Source organism: Falco peregrinus, chromosome 8 (assembly GCF_023634155.1).
Source record: "Falco peregrinus isolate bFalPer1 chromosome 8, bFalPer1.pri, whole genome shotgun sequence".
NCBI classification, from domain to species: domain Eukaryota; kingdom Metazoa; phylum Chordata; class Aves; order Falconiformes; family Falconidae; genus Falco; species Falco peregrinus.
Window position 1 is genome coordinate 38034126 of NC_073728.1, and position 14345 is coordinate 38048470.

Genomic DNA, 14345 nt, shown 5'->3' on the forward strand with positions numbered 1-14345 from the left:
CTAGAAATGCTAGGAATAATCTTCTGCTTTAGATCTACTTTACATACACTTTCTGTCACCAAAATCTAGACCCCTGTTTTTCTGGGCAGGTGGAAGCGTGGGTTTTTAACCACTCTGTCCATATATATGCCATCACAGACACCAGGTATCGTCAGTGCCCATTGCTGTCTGCATCCCCAGGATTTTTGCCCTGCTGGCATCAAAAGTCAGGAATGTTGTTCATTTGCAAAGGAGATACCCTTGAATAAAAGGTACTGAGAAGTGATTTCAGATTCGGTGTAAGAACTGAATGATACCTGAGAGATTAGCCTACTGTCACCACTGCTGGCGATTCCTACATTCATGTGAACATACAGTCATCACTGTCACCTCTCCTACATTTAAGGAAACAGCCACACAGGTGTTTTTTCTAAGCTGATTTATTATTGCCCAAGAAAAAATTAAAAATTCTCCTTTGCCATCACATTTAATAAAAAGTAAAATAAATAACTAACTTCTAAATTTATGGCATTATAGAAACACCAATGTAAGGATCACATATTTATCTTCAATTCAGCACTAACACTTCCTTGAGAATTTTGTAGAAATATATTAGGCAAAATGAGTATCAATCAGCATTTATTTTATTTTCAGGTAAAGCCTACTTTAAATTACCGTAGGTTATAAAAATCCACTTTTCTGCTGTGAAGTGCAAAATTACATTTATGCTTATTCAAAAGAAGATTTTGGATATGCAAATTATATTCAGTTCAACATAGAAATGTTTATTGTTCTGACTTTTAAATATTTGTCATAGCTTTACCGATATTATGGTTTATATGGTCACTATAGAAATGAAGCTTGTCTTTGACCTATATACATGTTCTGCCTTCCAAGGATTTGAAATTCATGCTTTTCTTTAAACCACATGTTGCATATATAGGTCTATTATATTCTGTCTTGTCTCCCTTAAAATACAAAATCTTGATGCTATAGAAGCTTGGAAAGATTGTAACACACTGGTTATTTCCCTGTGGAAAACTTTAAAATACTACAGTTGTGTGACCACGTCTGTCAGTCTTGAATGGAAAGGCATTAGTAGACATATATACAACTTGAATAAAATCATTCACACATAGACATCTTAATTTATTAAATCAGCACATGTTATTATAGATAATCAGAACAGAAAGGTATATCAAAATAAATTTGCATCATGTAATCTTTGATTTTGATCACTTACTATTAAGCCACTGTTACTTTGCCTTCTCTCTCTATCGTGAAGTTTTCTGTAGAAAATCCCTCCTGGATTAAATTGAGTACTCCAAACAATCATGTCCCCTTGAAAATATGCATCCATTCCAGTTATCCTTGAATTATGTTCAATATGTGATATTTGCTGATGAACATCACTGTAGTTGAATGGATATGCAAAACCCAGGATGTCAGTGTCATTAGCAACATAGAGAACTTGATCTTCAGAGCCTAGGGATTATTATAATGAAACAAAAATAAGGTAAATGTCAACTAATGCAAAATCAGTGCTTTTCACTCAAGTAGCTTCTTGGTGTTTGTCTGGTAAATTCCTATGTTAAAATTACTTTCTGACTGCAAAAACACTCACACATACTGGGTAGTAAATGCAACTCTTCATACTCTGACACCAGTATATTGTTTCAATGAGTCGAAGCTCACACTGTGACACCTAAAACTATATTTTAAGGAGTATGTAATATAAGAATTTGAACACTTTAAACATAAAAAAAAAATAGGGGATATTATGTATTAAGCCCATATGAATCGCTACATCTTTTTTTATATGGATGTTGTATCTAGATGATCATAAATGTATATATTAAAGGAACACAAAGTTGACAATAAGAATTATTTTAAACTGCTCAATCGGAAATTAGAAATGGAAACATCCTATCTTTAGTGAAGGAAGCAAAGTTTTGAAATGGATTGCAACACAAGCAAACTGGACCAAAGCTGCTACAGAATATGTGCAGCTGTGTCTTCTATCTCCTCATTTCAGATAGTGAACATTTATAGGTACCTGTGGATGAGAGGTATTTACGAATAGCTAGTTATAATTTTGATTCATATGTTGCAAAGTACGTTATTCACAAGAAAATGCTCTCTGGTATCTATTCATTAAATTTTGAGAAAGTTTGAAATCTGCTGGATATATTAGAATGTATTTGCAATTTTTTAGTTTTCCAATTTGTATCACATTTATCCACTGAGACTCAACTTATAATAATGTCTGTCCAACACATTTCCTCCTTGTCAGTATGAAATACAACAACAAAAAAAAAAGTTCCCTTGCTCCTGCTAAGTACGAGAAGAAAAAGGATTTCCATTAAAGTAAGTATCAATGTGGGAAAGACATACACATTAACTGTATTACAATAGAAACGAAGCTTGCGAAGAATTCAGAGGTAGGATAATGATTCCCAGAGTTTTAAATTATAAGCCCTCAGAATAATGTCTGTGCTTCTACAATAACAAGCCACCACCCCCAACTAGTAACCTTGCTTGTTCCCATGTCATAATTTGACTGCTTCTTCAGTGATAGGCAATGATGCTAAATCCTGACAGAGTCCACGTTACGTATAGAGGAAACTACTAATGATTCATTAGTAGAATCTTCCCATGGTAAGTTTGCTTCACGAAAACATGAGCAGAGCATGTAAAAAATCTGACCATCACTATCTAACTACCCAGCATGGTGAACCTACATTACTAACGGGTGTGCTACAAAGAAGGAAGGACTGGAATTAACATTATACCAGCTGTTAAGGTTCTAGACGTATGGCCACAACATGTGGTTACTGGCCATGAGGTCCAAATCAGGTACAGCTGATAGCTGTGCACCACAGAGATGTGTATGGGGCCGCACCTTGAAACTACGACACTCATTCAGCAGTGAAGACTCCAAGTGGAGTTGCAAGTCAAATTCACACCAAAATTTCACTAAATTGCAGGTGAAATGGTATGACCATACTTTCAGTTATTCAGGTAGAGATCCATAAATGTTATGTTAACTTTACTCAGGCAGGTGGGTTATTGCTTGTTCCATTTCTAAAATGATTTAAAAGCTACATACCCAGTTTTACCTCCATTTTGTGCAATGCCTTATGAAAGACAGAAATAGCATCGATGTGTGTACATTTCTTTACATTCACTGGACCATGAACTAGGCAGCTGATTTATAGGATTACATTCTTAGGTGACTGTACTTAGAAAAAGTCGACTTAAATGACTTCTATAAGATTTCTCAAGAAGACAAAGCAAAACATGGTAACTCCAAATACTATTTTATTCCTAAAGTCCTAAAACATGTTTCTATGAAAAAAATAATTCTTCTCTCCAGCTTCTAAATCTTCAACAGAATACTTACAAGCTTGCTATTATATAACCTCTTTTTTTCTTATTTGTGTATATATTTTTGTAAATAGAGAAAGCCGAAGTTGGAAATAGACTTTCATATTAAGTATGTACATTTACATGGGAGCGATAAGAATATACTGCTTACCACAATGACAGGTAAAAATCTGAGTGGTTTTGAGAATTATTTCTGTGCACTATGCAAGAAATACTAATGTAAAACCAAACTGTATATGCAACACATTAGTGTTACCAGCCACATACATAACAAATTTACTACTCTCGATTTTGATTTGTCTAGCCTTACCTTTTGCTATGCAGCTGTTATTCCTCTCCTTATAGTTTTTCTCACATGCACATTTATATGACCCCTTAATATTGTTGCAGTGTTGGGAGCAGGTACCAAATACCATACACTCGTTGATATCTACAAGGAAAACAATTGTAATTTATACACTTATAGCTTAATACACTATTATTTAAGATGTTTGGAAAATCATGGAACAAAGCAGATGAACAAAAGGAACTCATAAACATTGGTGTTATCTTGCAAGAGTAAAAGAAGTCTTCTGCAATCATCACTAATGTTATTTCTGCTGCAACCAACATATCTCAGAAAGATTTTCTTGTATTATTTCTCCACCCTTCCTATATCAATCTATTTTCATTAGAGCTTGAAATCAACTTTGAGAATGAAAATGTCTGTTACAATTATCTTCAACATATCTGCTTCTGGTACAGTCAAAATTATGTGATTATCCCTTGATGGAAAAGCCCCTGTGTATAATTTTTCTTAAAAGACAAACAATGAAGTTTTTGTATGCAAGTATGTATTTCACTTTGATAATCCCACTGAAGTGATCTCCCACTTTTTCTTTAAGTTACTGCTCATCAGTAAGAAAATTAATTCACAACCTTTTCTTTGGGAAGGTACATTCATCTTATCTTTCTGATCAACTTTTTCATTATAACAACTATGCCTTTTTTCCTGACCAGTGTGGCATCATATATATTAAGACTACATTTTCTAAGAAATTTCACTTTAAATCTGTTTGTTTTCATTTCAGTTCTGTTTCACACATCTTCATTATTTCAATCATCTCAAAATATTCTCGTATACCAACTTTAATACCAGTCCCAACTGCTCACTTAAATAATATAATAGACCTTAAATCACCAACTTATCCCTTAAATTATTAAATCATTTAGTGGTCTGACCTGAAACTTTTGACATTCACAACCAATCTTAATCTTTGATACTGTTTCCACATAAAATGCATAAGCCTACATCTAGTAAATCCTTTAAGTTTCTTTTCCTGATTTCTTAATCCATAGCTATGAAAAAGTTTTTACTTGCTGAAAAAAAGTATGTGATACGTATCTCCTTCTCTAGCATAGAAAGTTGACTGTACAGTTGACTTTTAATACTCTACAGTGAGGGATGATGGAAAAGATCTGTACCTTCACATTGCCTATTCTTCCTGTTTCTCTGAAACCCAGGTTTACACTGACACAATAGGGATGTTTTTGTTTGACTACAGTATGCATCATCTCCGCAAGGATTCACATTGCCTTCACATGTATATTCAGCGACACCTAAACATAAACAAAATGTCTAAAAACCCGCTGATATATGTGTTAAAACTGTTAAAAATGAGATCTTAAATAACAAAAACAAATAACAAATTTATCTTTCTGTTAAAAAAGTATTAGGTAAATTTTAAACAAATGCATGACATTACAGTATTTACCTACATATGCATATAAATTGACAGCATTTAATTGAGATAATTTATTTCACATCAAGAATTTAATACTAAAATTTATCTTGTTGTAAACATCAAACAAAATACTTCAAAACCTCAAGAACTACTCTAAAAACCACTACAACCTGAATTGCTATAAAATTTGTATAGAATTACCTCTTTTTTAACTAAAAAAAAAGCTTTAAATTTAATTAATTTCTGTGTTGTTGAGTAGGTTTTGCATGGATGAAAATTTCTGTTAATTATTTCTTTTCTACTACAGTCACAAAAACGTATCTTGTCAACCAAACTCACTTATTTTGCAGTCTTGCTCATCTGAACCATCTCCACAGTCATCAAACCAATCGCACTGCAGCTCCATTGGAATACATTTCTTATCATTACAAGCAAACTCATCTTTTTTACACGGTCTTGCTTTATATGTCATTTTATCTATATATTGTAAATTAATAAGAGAAAAATAAATCAGTATTTATGAATCTTAGATTATTTTAGACACACACAAATGGGAATCACCATGAAACATTTAAGCAACTGAAAATGATTTCAGGCTTAATTTCTTTCGAATTCTGATCTACTAACCTCCAGTTAAGCTTTACTGAAGGACAAGCAGATCTCTGTAACAAAGCTTGCCTTCTAGTTGTTTTCTTTGATCTGAATACCTTGAAAGGTAATACCACCTACCACAGTGATCTTCATCCGAGTTATCACCACAGTCATCAACATCATTGCAAATCTGCTCAAGTCGTAGACAAACCCTGTTGTTTCTACATCTGTACGGTCTGGTTGGAGGGCATGGAAATTTTACTGTATATTAAAAAAAAAGGAACCAGCTATTACCCAGCTAGTATTCTTGAACCTTCTTTAATGTCTCATCATTAAATCAATAAGCAGGCATAGGAACACAGCTGTACTTGGCATATGAATGGTACTTGATTTTAACTTCTGGTACCTAATGGAATAACACTTCAACAGTGTTTAGGATATACGTTCTTCATTTAGGGAATGAAATTATTTTATGTGATAAGGGTAATTATGCTTCTTTTTGAGAATCAGTAAACATGACAGAAAAATAACAAAGGAAGTAGGGTGACCAATATTTCAATGTAGAAGTAATTTTTTTCCCATCTGTGCATTTCCTACAAAAAGATTAAAATCTTATCTGAAATTACATGAATACCATGAACAGAAAGCTGTATCCCACATGTGAAGCTACTGTTCTAAAAGTACAATAAAGAAAACTTAGATGCATATGTCCTTATATATTTATGTATGTTACATGCAATTTCTTGCTTTACTACATGAAAAGCACTGAAAAATGTAATGCCATACCACACATTTCAGTAACTTCATCGGAGTTATCTCCACAGTCATCCTCACCATCACAAACCCAAAAATGTAGTTTGCAGAGGGAATTGTTGCACAAGAATTCATCAGCTCTACATATATTTCCCCCTGGGACGTTGAAAAGATGACAGGGAAAAAAAAAAACCAACAACAGAAAAACAGAAAGACAAAAGAAAGAACATAAATACTTGATAAAACCAGGACAACAGCTTATCACTCACTACCTGCAGAGAACGACACATGTACTATAACTAAATGAACAGATCCCAAATAAAAGGGTTGGAGAGGCAGAGAGTAATACTCATTTAACAATCTATTCCTCGACCACACACTTTTTTTCACTTCCTTCTCATGACTGTTAGCTAGGAATTACCTCTTTGCCCTGTCTAGAAAGGGCAGTTATTAGACCGACGCTGCCAGCCCACCAGCTAGGCACGCTGCCCTTGCATTTAGCCAGGGGATGCCTGCGCTATTCCTGTCCGTAACTGCCTTCGGTGATGCCCCTTTCAGAGCAGACCTGGCCGAGTGCATCAGTACATCTGTGTGTCAGAGAATGGTACAAACCAGAACACAGAAATACGGGCAAATTTGTGAAAGGCCACTTCAGTGCCGGTTTGTTTCACATGAATGTCTGATTCCCTGCCTATTCCTACTCCCACCCTCTGAGCCACGCGTCATGTTCAGAAGAGACAAAGTGATTGCAGTCCTTAGCCACGAAGCAGCACCTTTGTCTTCTCCTGAGAAGTAACAGGCTTGGCCAGGCTTGTAACAGCCCCATCAAGTATAAACTCTGTAATCGGGGAAGATCTAGTCATGCAGGCACAAAGTGGATAAGACTAGGTGACCTCCAACAGTCTCTTCCTCTTTGTAACTTCTGAAATTTCTCATTAGGATATTTACTGAACACAGAATGGAGCAAGAAGAAATTCTTCCATGTAACTTCAGTATTGATTGAACTCTGAATCATCTAACAAAATGGAACAGAGGGTGAGATAATTTATTTTTAAGCTGGAATGCTCAAGCTTTATAAACTAGTTCAAGTTGGATTTAGTTTTAATATGTGTAGCAGTAAATTTTTGTTTCAAAATTATGACTAAATTTTACCCCTAGCAATCAATGAAGTTACGGAAACTTCTTGAAATCAATTTTCTATGTCACATTTTTTTATGGTAACCAAATTGTCAGTTTCCTGAGAGGAGCAGAGTATAAAAGAAATAAAGCTGTATACCTGCAGAGGAGGAACCAATGAAACACTTTACGGTAACACCAAAACTCTCACTGTGGCTTACCTCAATGCATTATAGCTACCCTATATAGTTAGATCAAGCTCCAGCGGCTTTTTACTTATTCATCCAGTGCCCTGTTCACAGCCCATTAAAATCAACAGAAATCTTTCTTTTGCTCTGAAGGGTTCAGAATGGTTTAAATTTTTTTTTAGGAAATTAATTTGCATGAAATACCCATGTAAGAGGATGTTGGGAACTCTCACACCATGTTACCAAATACAATTCACTGCCTTTTGCAAATATACTTTACAAACATTAACAGAAATATTTTTTAATATTATCCAAGGAAAAAATATATAAAATTCAAGTATGATTCATGATGAAAGACATGAATATAAATAATTGTGTGCGTAATCACAGTATAACCATAATTCTAGTTGTATAGTAAGATTGAAAGGTACTATATTTATAAATATGCACAGTGGGCTACAAATAAATATTACGGAGATTGTTTTAGAATGCTGTAGAATAAAACTCCATTCACGTCTGCCGCCTTTCCAAAGAGGAAAAAATTAGTTATCAGTGAGATAAACTGGCATTTGTTTCATATGATTGCTCTGCCTGTCATAATTCCTTTATAGGATAGATTTCTATAACAGAAATCATAATTGTGACATAAATACAAAGTATTGCAGCAATAACCAACTAGGCAAAAGGCTTCTTATTGCATTATAAGCAATTTGCAGTTCACAGAAGGTCCATTATGCTAGCCAAAGAATAATGTGGGCTTCAGAGAAAATAAGTGTGTTGCTATTTACTTACACTTCATTGCTTTTTAAAGAGATAAAGTCCAGATATTTTAAAAGCAGTTTTAAAATGGACTAGAAGTTTTTTAAAACTTTGTTATCTTAGTCTTCTTAGAACAATTCACTTCAACACTTCCAAATGGGATGTTTTTCTCTTTGCATCTACACATCTTTGGAACGTTCTTCCCCTTTTCTTCATTTTCTGGTCTCTCATTCAAGTTTAATCATCCCATATAACTTCTTTTTTTTAGTGGTGCTGCTTAATAGACTTTCAACAAAATAAGGGAAGGCTATTTTACTCTATAATAATTGCTTGCTTCATCTCTGATTATTATTACTTATTATTGTGCTGCATTATGCTTTTGAAGTTACACACATTATGTGACTGTAGATGACTAACACAGAACTACTCACTTTGAAGAAAAGAAAAGAAGGAAAATCTGGAAAAATTAAGAAGCTGACAAAATGCTGAGTAAAGTTTTGCTTTTGAGAAGAATTCTATAATTTGAGTAAGAATTTCTGCATTTGCAACAATTAATGATTTACTACACTTACCAAGAATTTTGGGCAGAGTTACACTGCTACTGCCTGGTAGCTGAAGGAAGGTTCAGTTAAAAAAAATATCATCAGCAACCATGAGAATTAGTTTAACAGATGTAGTTCACAGAAACCTATTTGGAAGGTTAATCATGAGCATGACAGTCTGAGCATAGTGTTTAGCTTCATGTGAATCAAGTTATGTGCGTATTTCTTTTCTCTAAGGAGACTGAGAATTCAAAATGTGGTTTTATGGGTTCTGGTTAGTTGCAACATTTCATCTCCACAGAAGAAAATAAAAAAACTGGGGTCTTAGGATTACTTATTTAGCAATTTTTCATTATATTGCATGGGTTTTTAATTTATTGTTGCCTATAAAACTGTAAATTAACTGGACTTATTACAGATTTCCCTGATGAGACAGAATGCTTCCAGTAATAACACAACCTTTTGGTCCTTGAGGAAGGAAATGCAAAGGAACAACAAGCCGGGAGTCATAAAAAACGTAAGTTTTGTTTCCTCTTGTAAATTGCTTGTGAAGCTGCTATACTGTCTTTGTTGAAGAAGGTCACAGAGCTTTTATTTTATCACTGAGAATGGCCAGGGTACCACTAACTTACAACCTGTATTACTAAATAAAATAAATAAAATAATAATTTAAAAAAGTAAGACTTTTAAAAAAAGTGTTTCTCACCTTGGTCACAGTTTTCTTCATCACTGCCATCCACACAGTCATGGATCCCATCACAAAGCCATCTGACAGGGATACAGTAGGCTTTATTTTTGCATCGAAACTGGTGGTCTTTACATTCTGTTACACAATCTATCTGTATGAATACAGAAATGAACTAAGTATTAATGAATGAGAGCAACAACATACTAAAGACAAACCTAATAAAATTTGCCAACACTGTTTTTCATTGTCCTATGGATTTAATACAATAAAGTTGTCCCTGATGACACACTGTGCAATTTCAATAGTTATTGAAGTCCAAGTGAAATTGTAACCACACATTATATAAGTTCTGATAGTTCTGATATTATTACTTTATGTTGCTCAGTATTAGCAATGGAAACAATGGCTACATTTACATTTCTGAAGCCAACCACCCTACAAGGAATGACCCTAGACATGAGACCAGTTAGAGTGAACTGGCTCATAACCACATTGATGAGGATGTGTAGCATTCAGTTCAGGCACCCTTCATACTCCTAACTAGCACCTTTATGGCTCTGAGAAGTAACAACTCTTTTTGGTCTTTTTTTCTTCAAATTGTTCATGCAGGTAGTAATTTTTTATTAGAAAATATCAACAGTGCAACACGTAGAAAGAGCATGGCAAGAAGGCCCATGGAGGCTGAGGTGCCTGTTAGGATTGTGTTCAATTAATCTAGAGGACAGAGGGAGCCAAACGTGACACAAACTAGTCCACACTGTGAGTACGGAGCAGTCCCTGAAGCAAACTCACCCAGAACCATGCTCACGTTTTGACTTGGGGGAAACAAATTTGTCTACTCCAAAAGGTGTCCTCAGAGCAAACAAACACAATGCAGTGTAACTACCAGGGAACCAAAATCATGGGGCTAAGTTATCTGACAGAGTTCAATGAATGCAAAAAAAAACCCATTGGCCCTTGTATTTATCTTCAGATCTAGAACTGTTAACAAATTTCATGTCAGACAGTGGGGGGAGGGTGGGGGTGGTGGGTGGAGGGGTGTGATCAACAGAAATTTGTCATCTACCTCATCAGATCCATCAGCACAGTCATAGTCTCCATTACATTTCAAAGATGCCGAAATACAGCCTCCGTTTGCACACACGTACTCACTTGAAGAGCAGGTTGGAGATGCTGGTTACAAACACATGTTTTAGCAATAAGAAAAAGACAATTTCTAAATAAGCTGCTTTAAAATTTTCATCTGGTCGACACAGTAAGCAGATGTATTTTTAGCTCATCAAAGCTTTTCCAAACGTTTGTAAGCTACAATGAAATAATTGACAAAACTGAATTGTTGCATCCTAAGTAAGTTGTATAATGATAGTGAAAGGATATTTGTGTTTTAGCACTGAGAAATTTCTTTTTGTGTTTTCCTGATGCTTGGTAACAATGGTAACTGCACACACACACACATTCATAGAAGAAGTATACTAAAAAACCTGTATTCTTTAAAATGGGCTTAGAGTTCACCTTAAGTAATGTAAATGCTTAAAATTATATAGGATAAATTTATAAGAAATATGGTTTATATGGTTTTAGAAAGTATAGATCATTACAATTAAAATAAATACAAACTAATCAGTTTTATGTAAAATATAGGCAGATATTTTTGTTGCACTGTAAATCAGGGGAGTTTTGTCACAGGCTTCTATGAGTTGCACCCGCCAAGATGAAGCTTACAAAAATTTAGGAAAATTCCTGCAGAAATAAACAACTGCATTTTCCAAGGATATAAAAAGGAAATAAAACAATAACAACAAAAATAATAACTTGCTAGAGAAAACCTTTGCATAAAGAGTAGTACATTTTGAATGAGAACCACGAAGCAAAAAATCCCCAGAGAAACTTTAGTAACATGCCAAGAATTACTGCTGTTTTCAGAGCAGAAGTTTATACATCGAGTATACATTATCAAATTAAATTTCAATATAATTAAATGCCATTCCCCCAACAAGTTTCATATTGCATAGCTGTACATAAGTAAGGTTTTCAAAGCACGAGTAGGAACACAAAATGATAGACATTCTAAAGATAAAAGTATTTCAGATTTCTTCACACTCCTTGCTACTCCTAGTGACCAAGCAATCTTGATTTTTTGATTTATTTTCTTCTCGTTTCATTCTGATTTATTACTTGCTTCACTTTATTTCTCAGCATTATTTAAAACAATACCTGGTTCACAATTTTTCTCGTCATCCCCAAGTTTGCAGTCTTCATGACCATCACATTTCCATTTTGCCGATATGCACTGACCATTGGAACACTGGAACTGATCTCTTGAACAGCCTGTTTCACAATACCTCTGATACAATTAAAAAAAAAAAGAGTATATACAAGATTCAGAGTTTAATATAAACACTGGGAAATATACAGCTAATCACAGAAATTACAGCCTATACTTCATACCATGATATACAGTAAAGTCTTTTGAGATAAAATATATTTGTAGATATGATTTATGAAAGGTGGCTTCAACCTCTGAGTAGGTGGGAAGCAGCTGAGGTCCCACAGTGATGGGAAAGGACAAGGGACAAAAGGGACATGAAAGATCAGAAACCCAGGAGAGCATTATACCATGAACTTCTGCTACACAACAAAGTGTGCATTGTTTTCTCAAAAAAACCCCCCACAAGCCAAATCAAACCACTGCTGTGTGTAGAAAGTGGTTTCCCAACCAGCACACAAAATATTTCCAGGATGGAAAGAGGTCCAGGACATTGCTGGAACAAAAGCAATACTGTAGAGTGTTGTTAAACATGACTTGAATTTATTTGCATGTTTTATTATTAGGACAACTATTTCAATACATTTAGTTTTAATTTAGTAAAGACATTTGTATATATGGACTCATGTGTAGAATTCTCATTGATGTTTTTTGAAATATTCATATATGGGAATCCATTATCCAACGAAGAAAACTACTGATTTTCTAAAGAATATTTTTGTCCTGGAAGAAGCCTACCTCATCTGAGCCATCTGCACAGTCATAGTCTCCATCGCACCAGAATCTTGCTGAAACACAGTCTCCATTTGCGCAAAGAAAGTCTTTCAAAGTGCACGTTTGAGGCTCTGAATAAAGAAAAATAGCAACCCTAGGTTTATTAGAATTTCAACAAAATATTTTATACATAAGCCCCACCAAGCAATCAATGACTACAACAGTCAAAACCACTAATGTGCAAACTATAAGGATTTCCTCCCTGCAGGGTTTTGTTTCATAACTTATAACAACTAAATTTCATTTACATATAGTAACATAGTAATGAAAATACTTTTGAGTTCTATCAAATCTATTTGAAAAAATATGCGGTGCTGACCATGTGAGTATTACTTATTTCAATGCATGTATGTTACTACAGGTTTTGTGAGAGATGCATCACAGATTAGAAACTCATTTTACACCTGTTAAAATCCAGTATAATTAGAATTACCCAGACCTTTGTCTTTCCACCACACAGTAACACACCATTTATCAAATATCGTTTAACATACGTGTGTGTGCCAAGAGTCAGCTTCCTCTGGGGTAAGCATTCAATGGAAATGGTATATGGAATGCCTAAAAAGGTACAGTTTGAGGCTTCAAGTAAAATCTACTTTCTTGGATTGAATGGAATGAATTATGGAATGAATAATCCACTGACTTAAATACTGATGAAATCATTACAGAGTTTTAACAGAATAAGAATACAGTAAGTTGCAAAAGTCACTGGACAGTAGTCTTTCAAAAAAACCCAAACACTACTGCCAATTTGTTAAAAAAAAAAAAAAAAAGAAAGAAAGAAAAAACAGAAAAAGAAAAAAAAAAAGTAAGGATAACGATGGAATTTTCAAGTAATTTTAGGGAAACCAAAGGAAGATGTTAGATAAAGAATCTAAGGAGCTTAGAGATGGATTGAAGACAGGAAAGGTTGAAAGAGAAGTAGGATATTTTATGATAAACGGGTTGTTCTACTCCCTGGGAAGAAACAAAACACAGGGAAGTCTGACGTCATTATAAAAGGTGGACACAATAAAGGGGAAGAGAAGGCACAGTATTAATTCAAGGTACAGGCAAAGCAAACACAGAAGCAGGCTGCATGGAGTGATGGAGTAACCCCGAGCAGGTGAGGCTGGCTGGCTGCACAGCTTTGCATTTTCGCTGCTGCTGACACGGAAACACTGGCAAGGGGAGCAGCGTGGAAGGTTCCCCTCGCAGAATATTGTGTGCTTTCCTCCTGAAAGGAGGACCATTACAAAAGACATTGGAAAAAAATTAAGTTAATCTCTGGACTCCAGGCCATTAGATTAAATAAAGGTAGAAAAGCAGTGGGGATGGAGGAGAATTTAAGCAAGTCTTTACATGCAATTTGGACTTTGCCACTCTGAGAGCTTTGGGAAAGCAGGGCTGAAAAAGCAAATAAGGATTATTTGTGGGATTATTTCCATCACAGTAAACACTGCATTATCTAAATAATGCAAAAATCAAGAATAAGGATTAATTAGTAAGACCTTTCCAACAGAGAGATGTGAAAAAACTTCAGGCAAATGGTAAATGACAGTAACTAAATCAATGGAGGAAGGGTAAAAAAGAAAGGAG

General features: G+C 34.7%; 1 protein-coding gene across 1 annotated transcript in view; it reads right to left on the reverse strand.

Moving 5' to 3' along the window:
- Nucleotides 1–14345, reverse strand: part of LRP1B (LDL receptor related protein 1B) — a 471012-nt gene that overhangs the window by 60896 nt on the left and 395771 nt on the right. The window contains exons 66-75 of the mRNA XM_027793849.2: nucleotides 12732–12838; nucleotides 11942–12071; nucleotides 10794–10900; nucleotides 9746–9878; nucleotides 6468–6590; nucleotides 5820–5942; nucleotides 5430–5567; nucleotides 4831–4965; nucleotides 3677–3796; nucleotides 1223–1464 (exon numbers count right to left, since the gene is read on the reverse strand). Of these exons, the coding sequence (XP_027649650.2) occupies nucleotides 1223–1464; nucleotides 3677–3796; nucleotides 4831–4965; nucleotides 5430–5567; nucleotides 5820–5942; nucleotides 6468–6590; nucleotides 9746–9878; nucleotides 10794–10900; nucleotides 11942–12071; nucleotides 12732–12838 (1358 nt within the window). The remainder of the gene's footprint in view (nucleotides 1–1222; nucleotides 1465–3676; nucleotides 3797–4830; nucleotides 4966–5429; nucleotides 5568–5819; nucleotides 5943–6467; nucleotides 6591–9745; nucleotides 9879–10793; nucleotides 10901–11941; nucleotides 12072–12731; nucleotides 12839–14345) is intronic.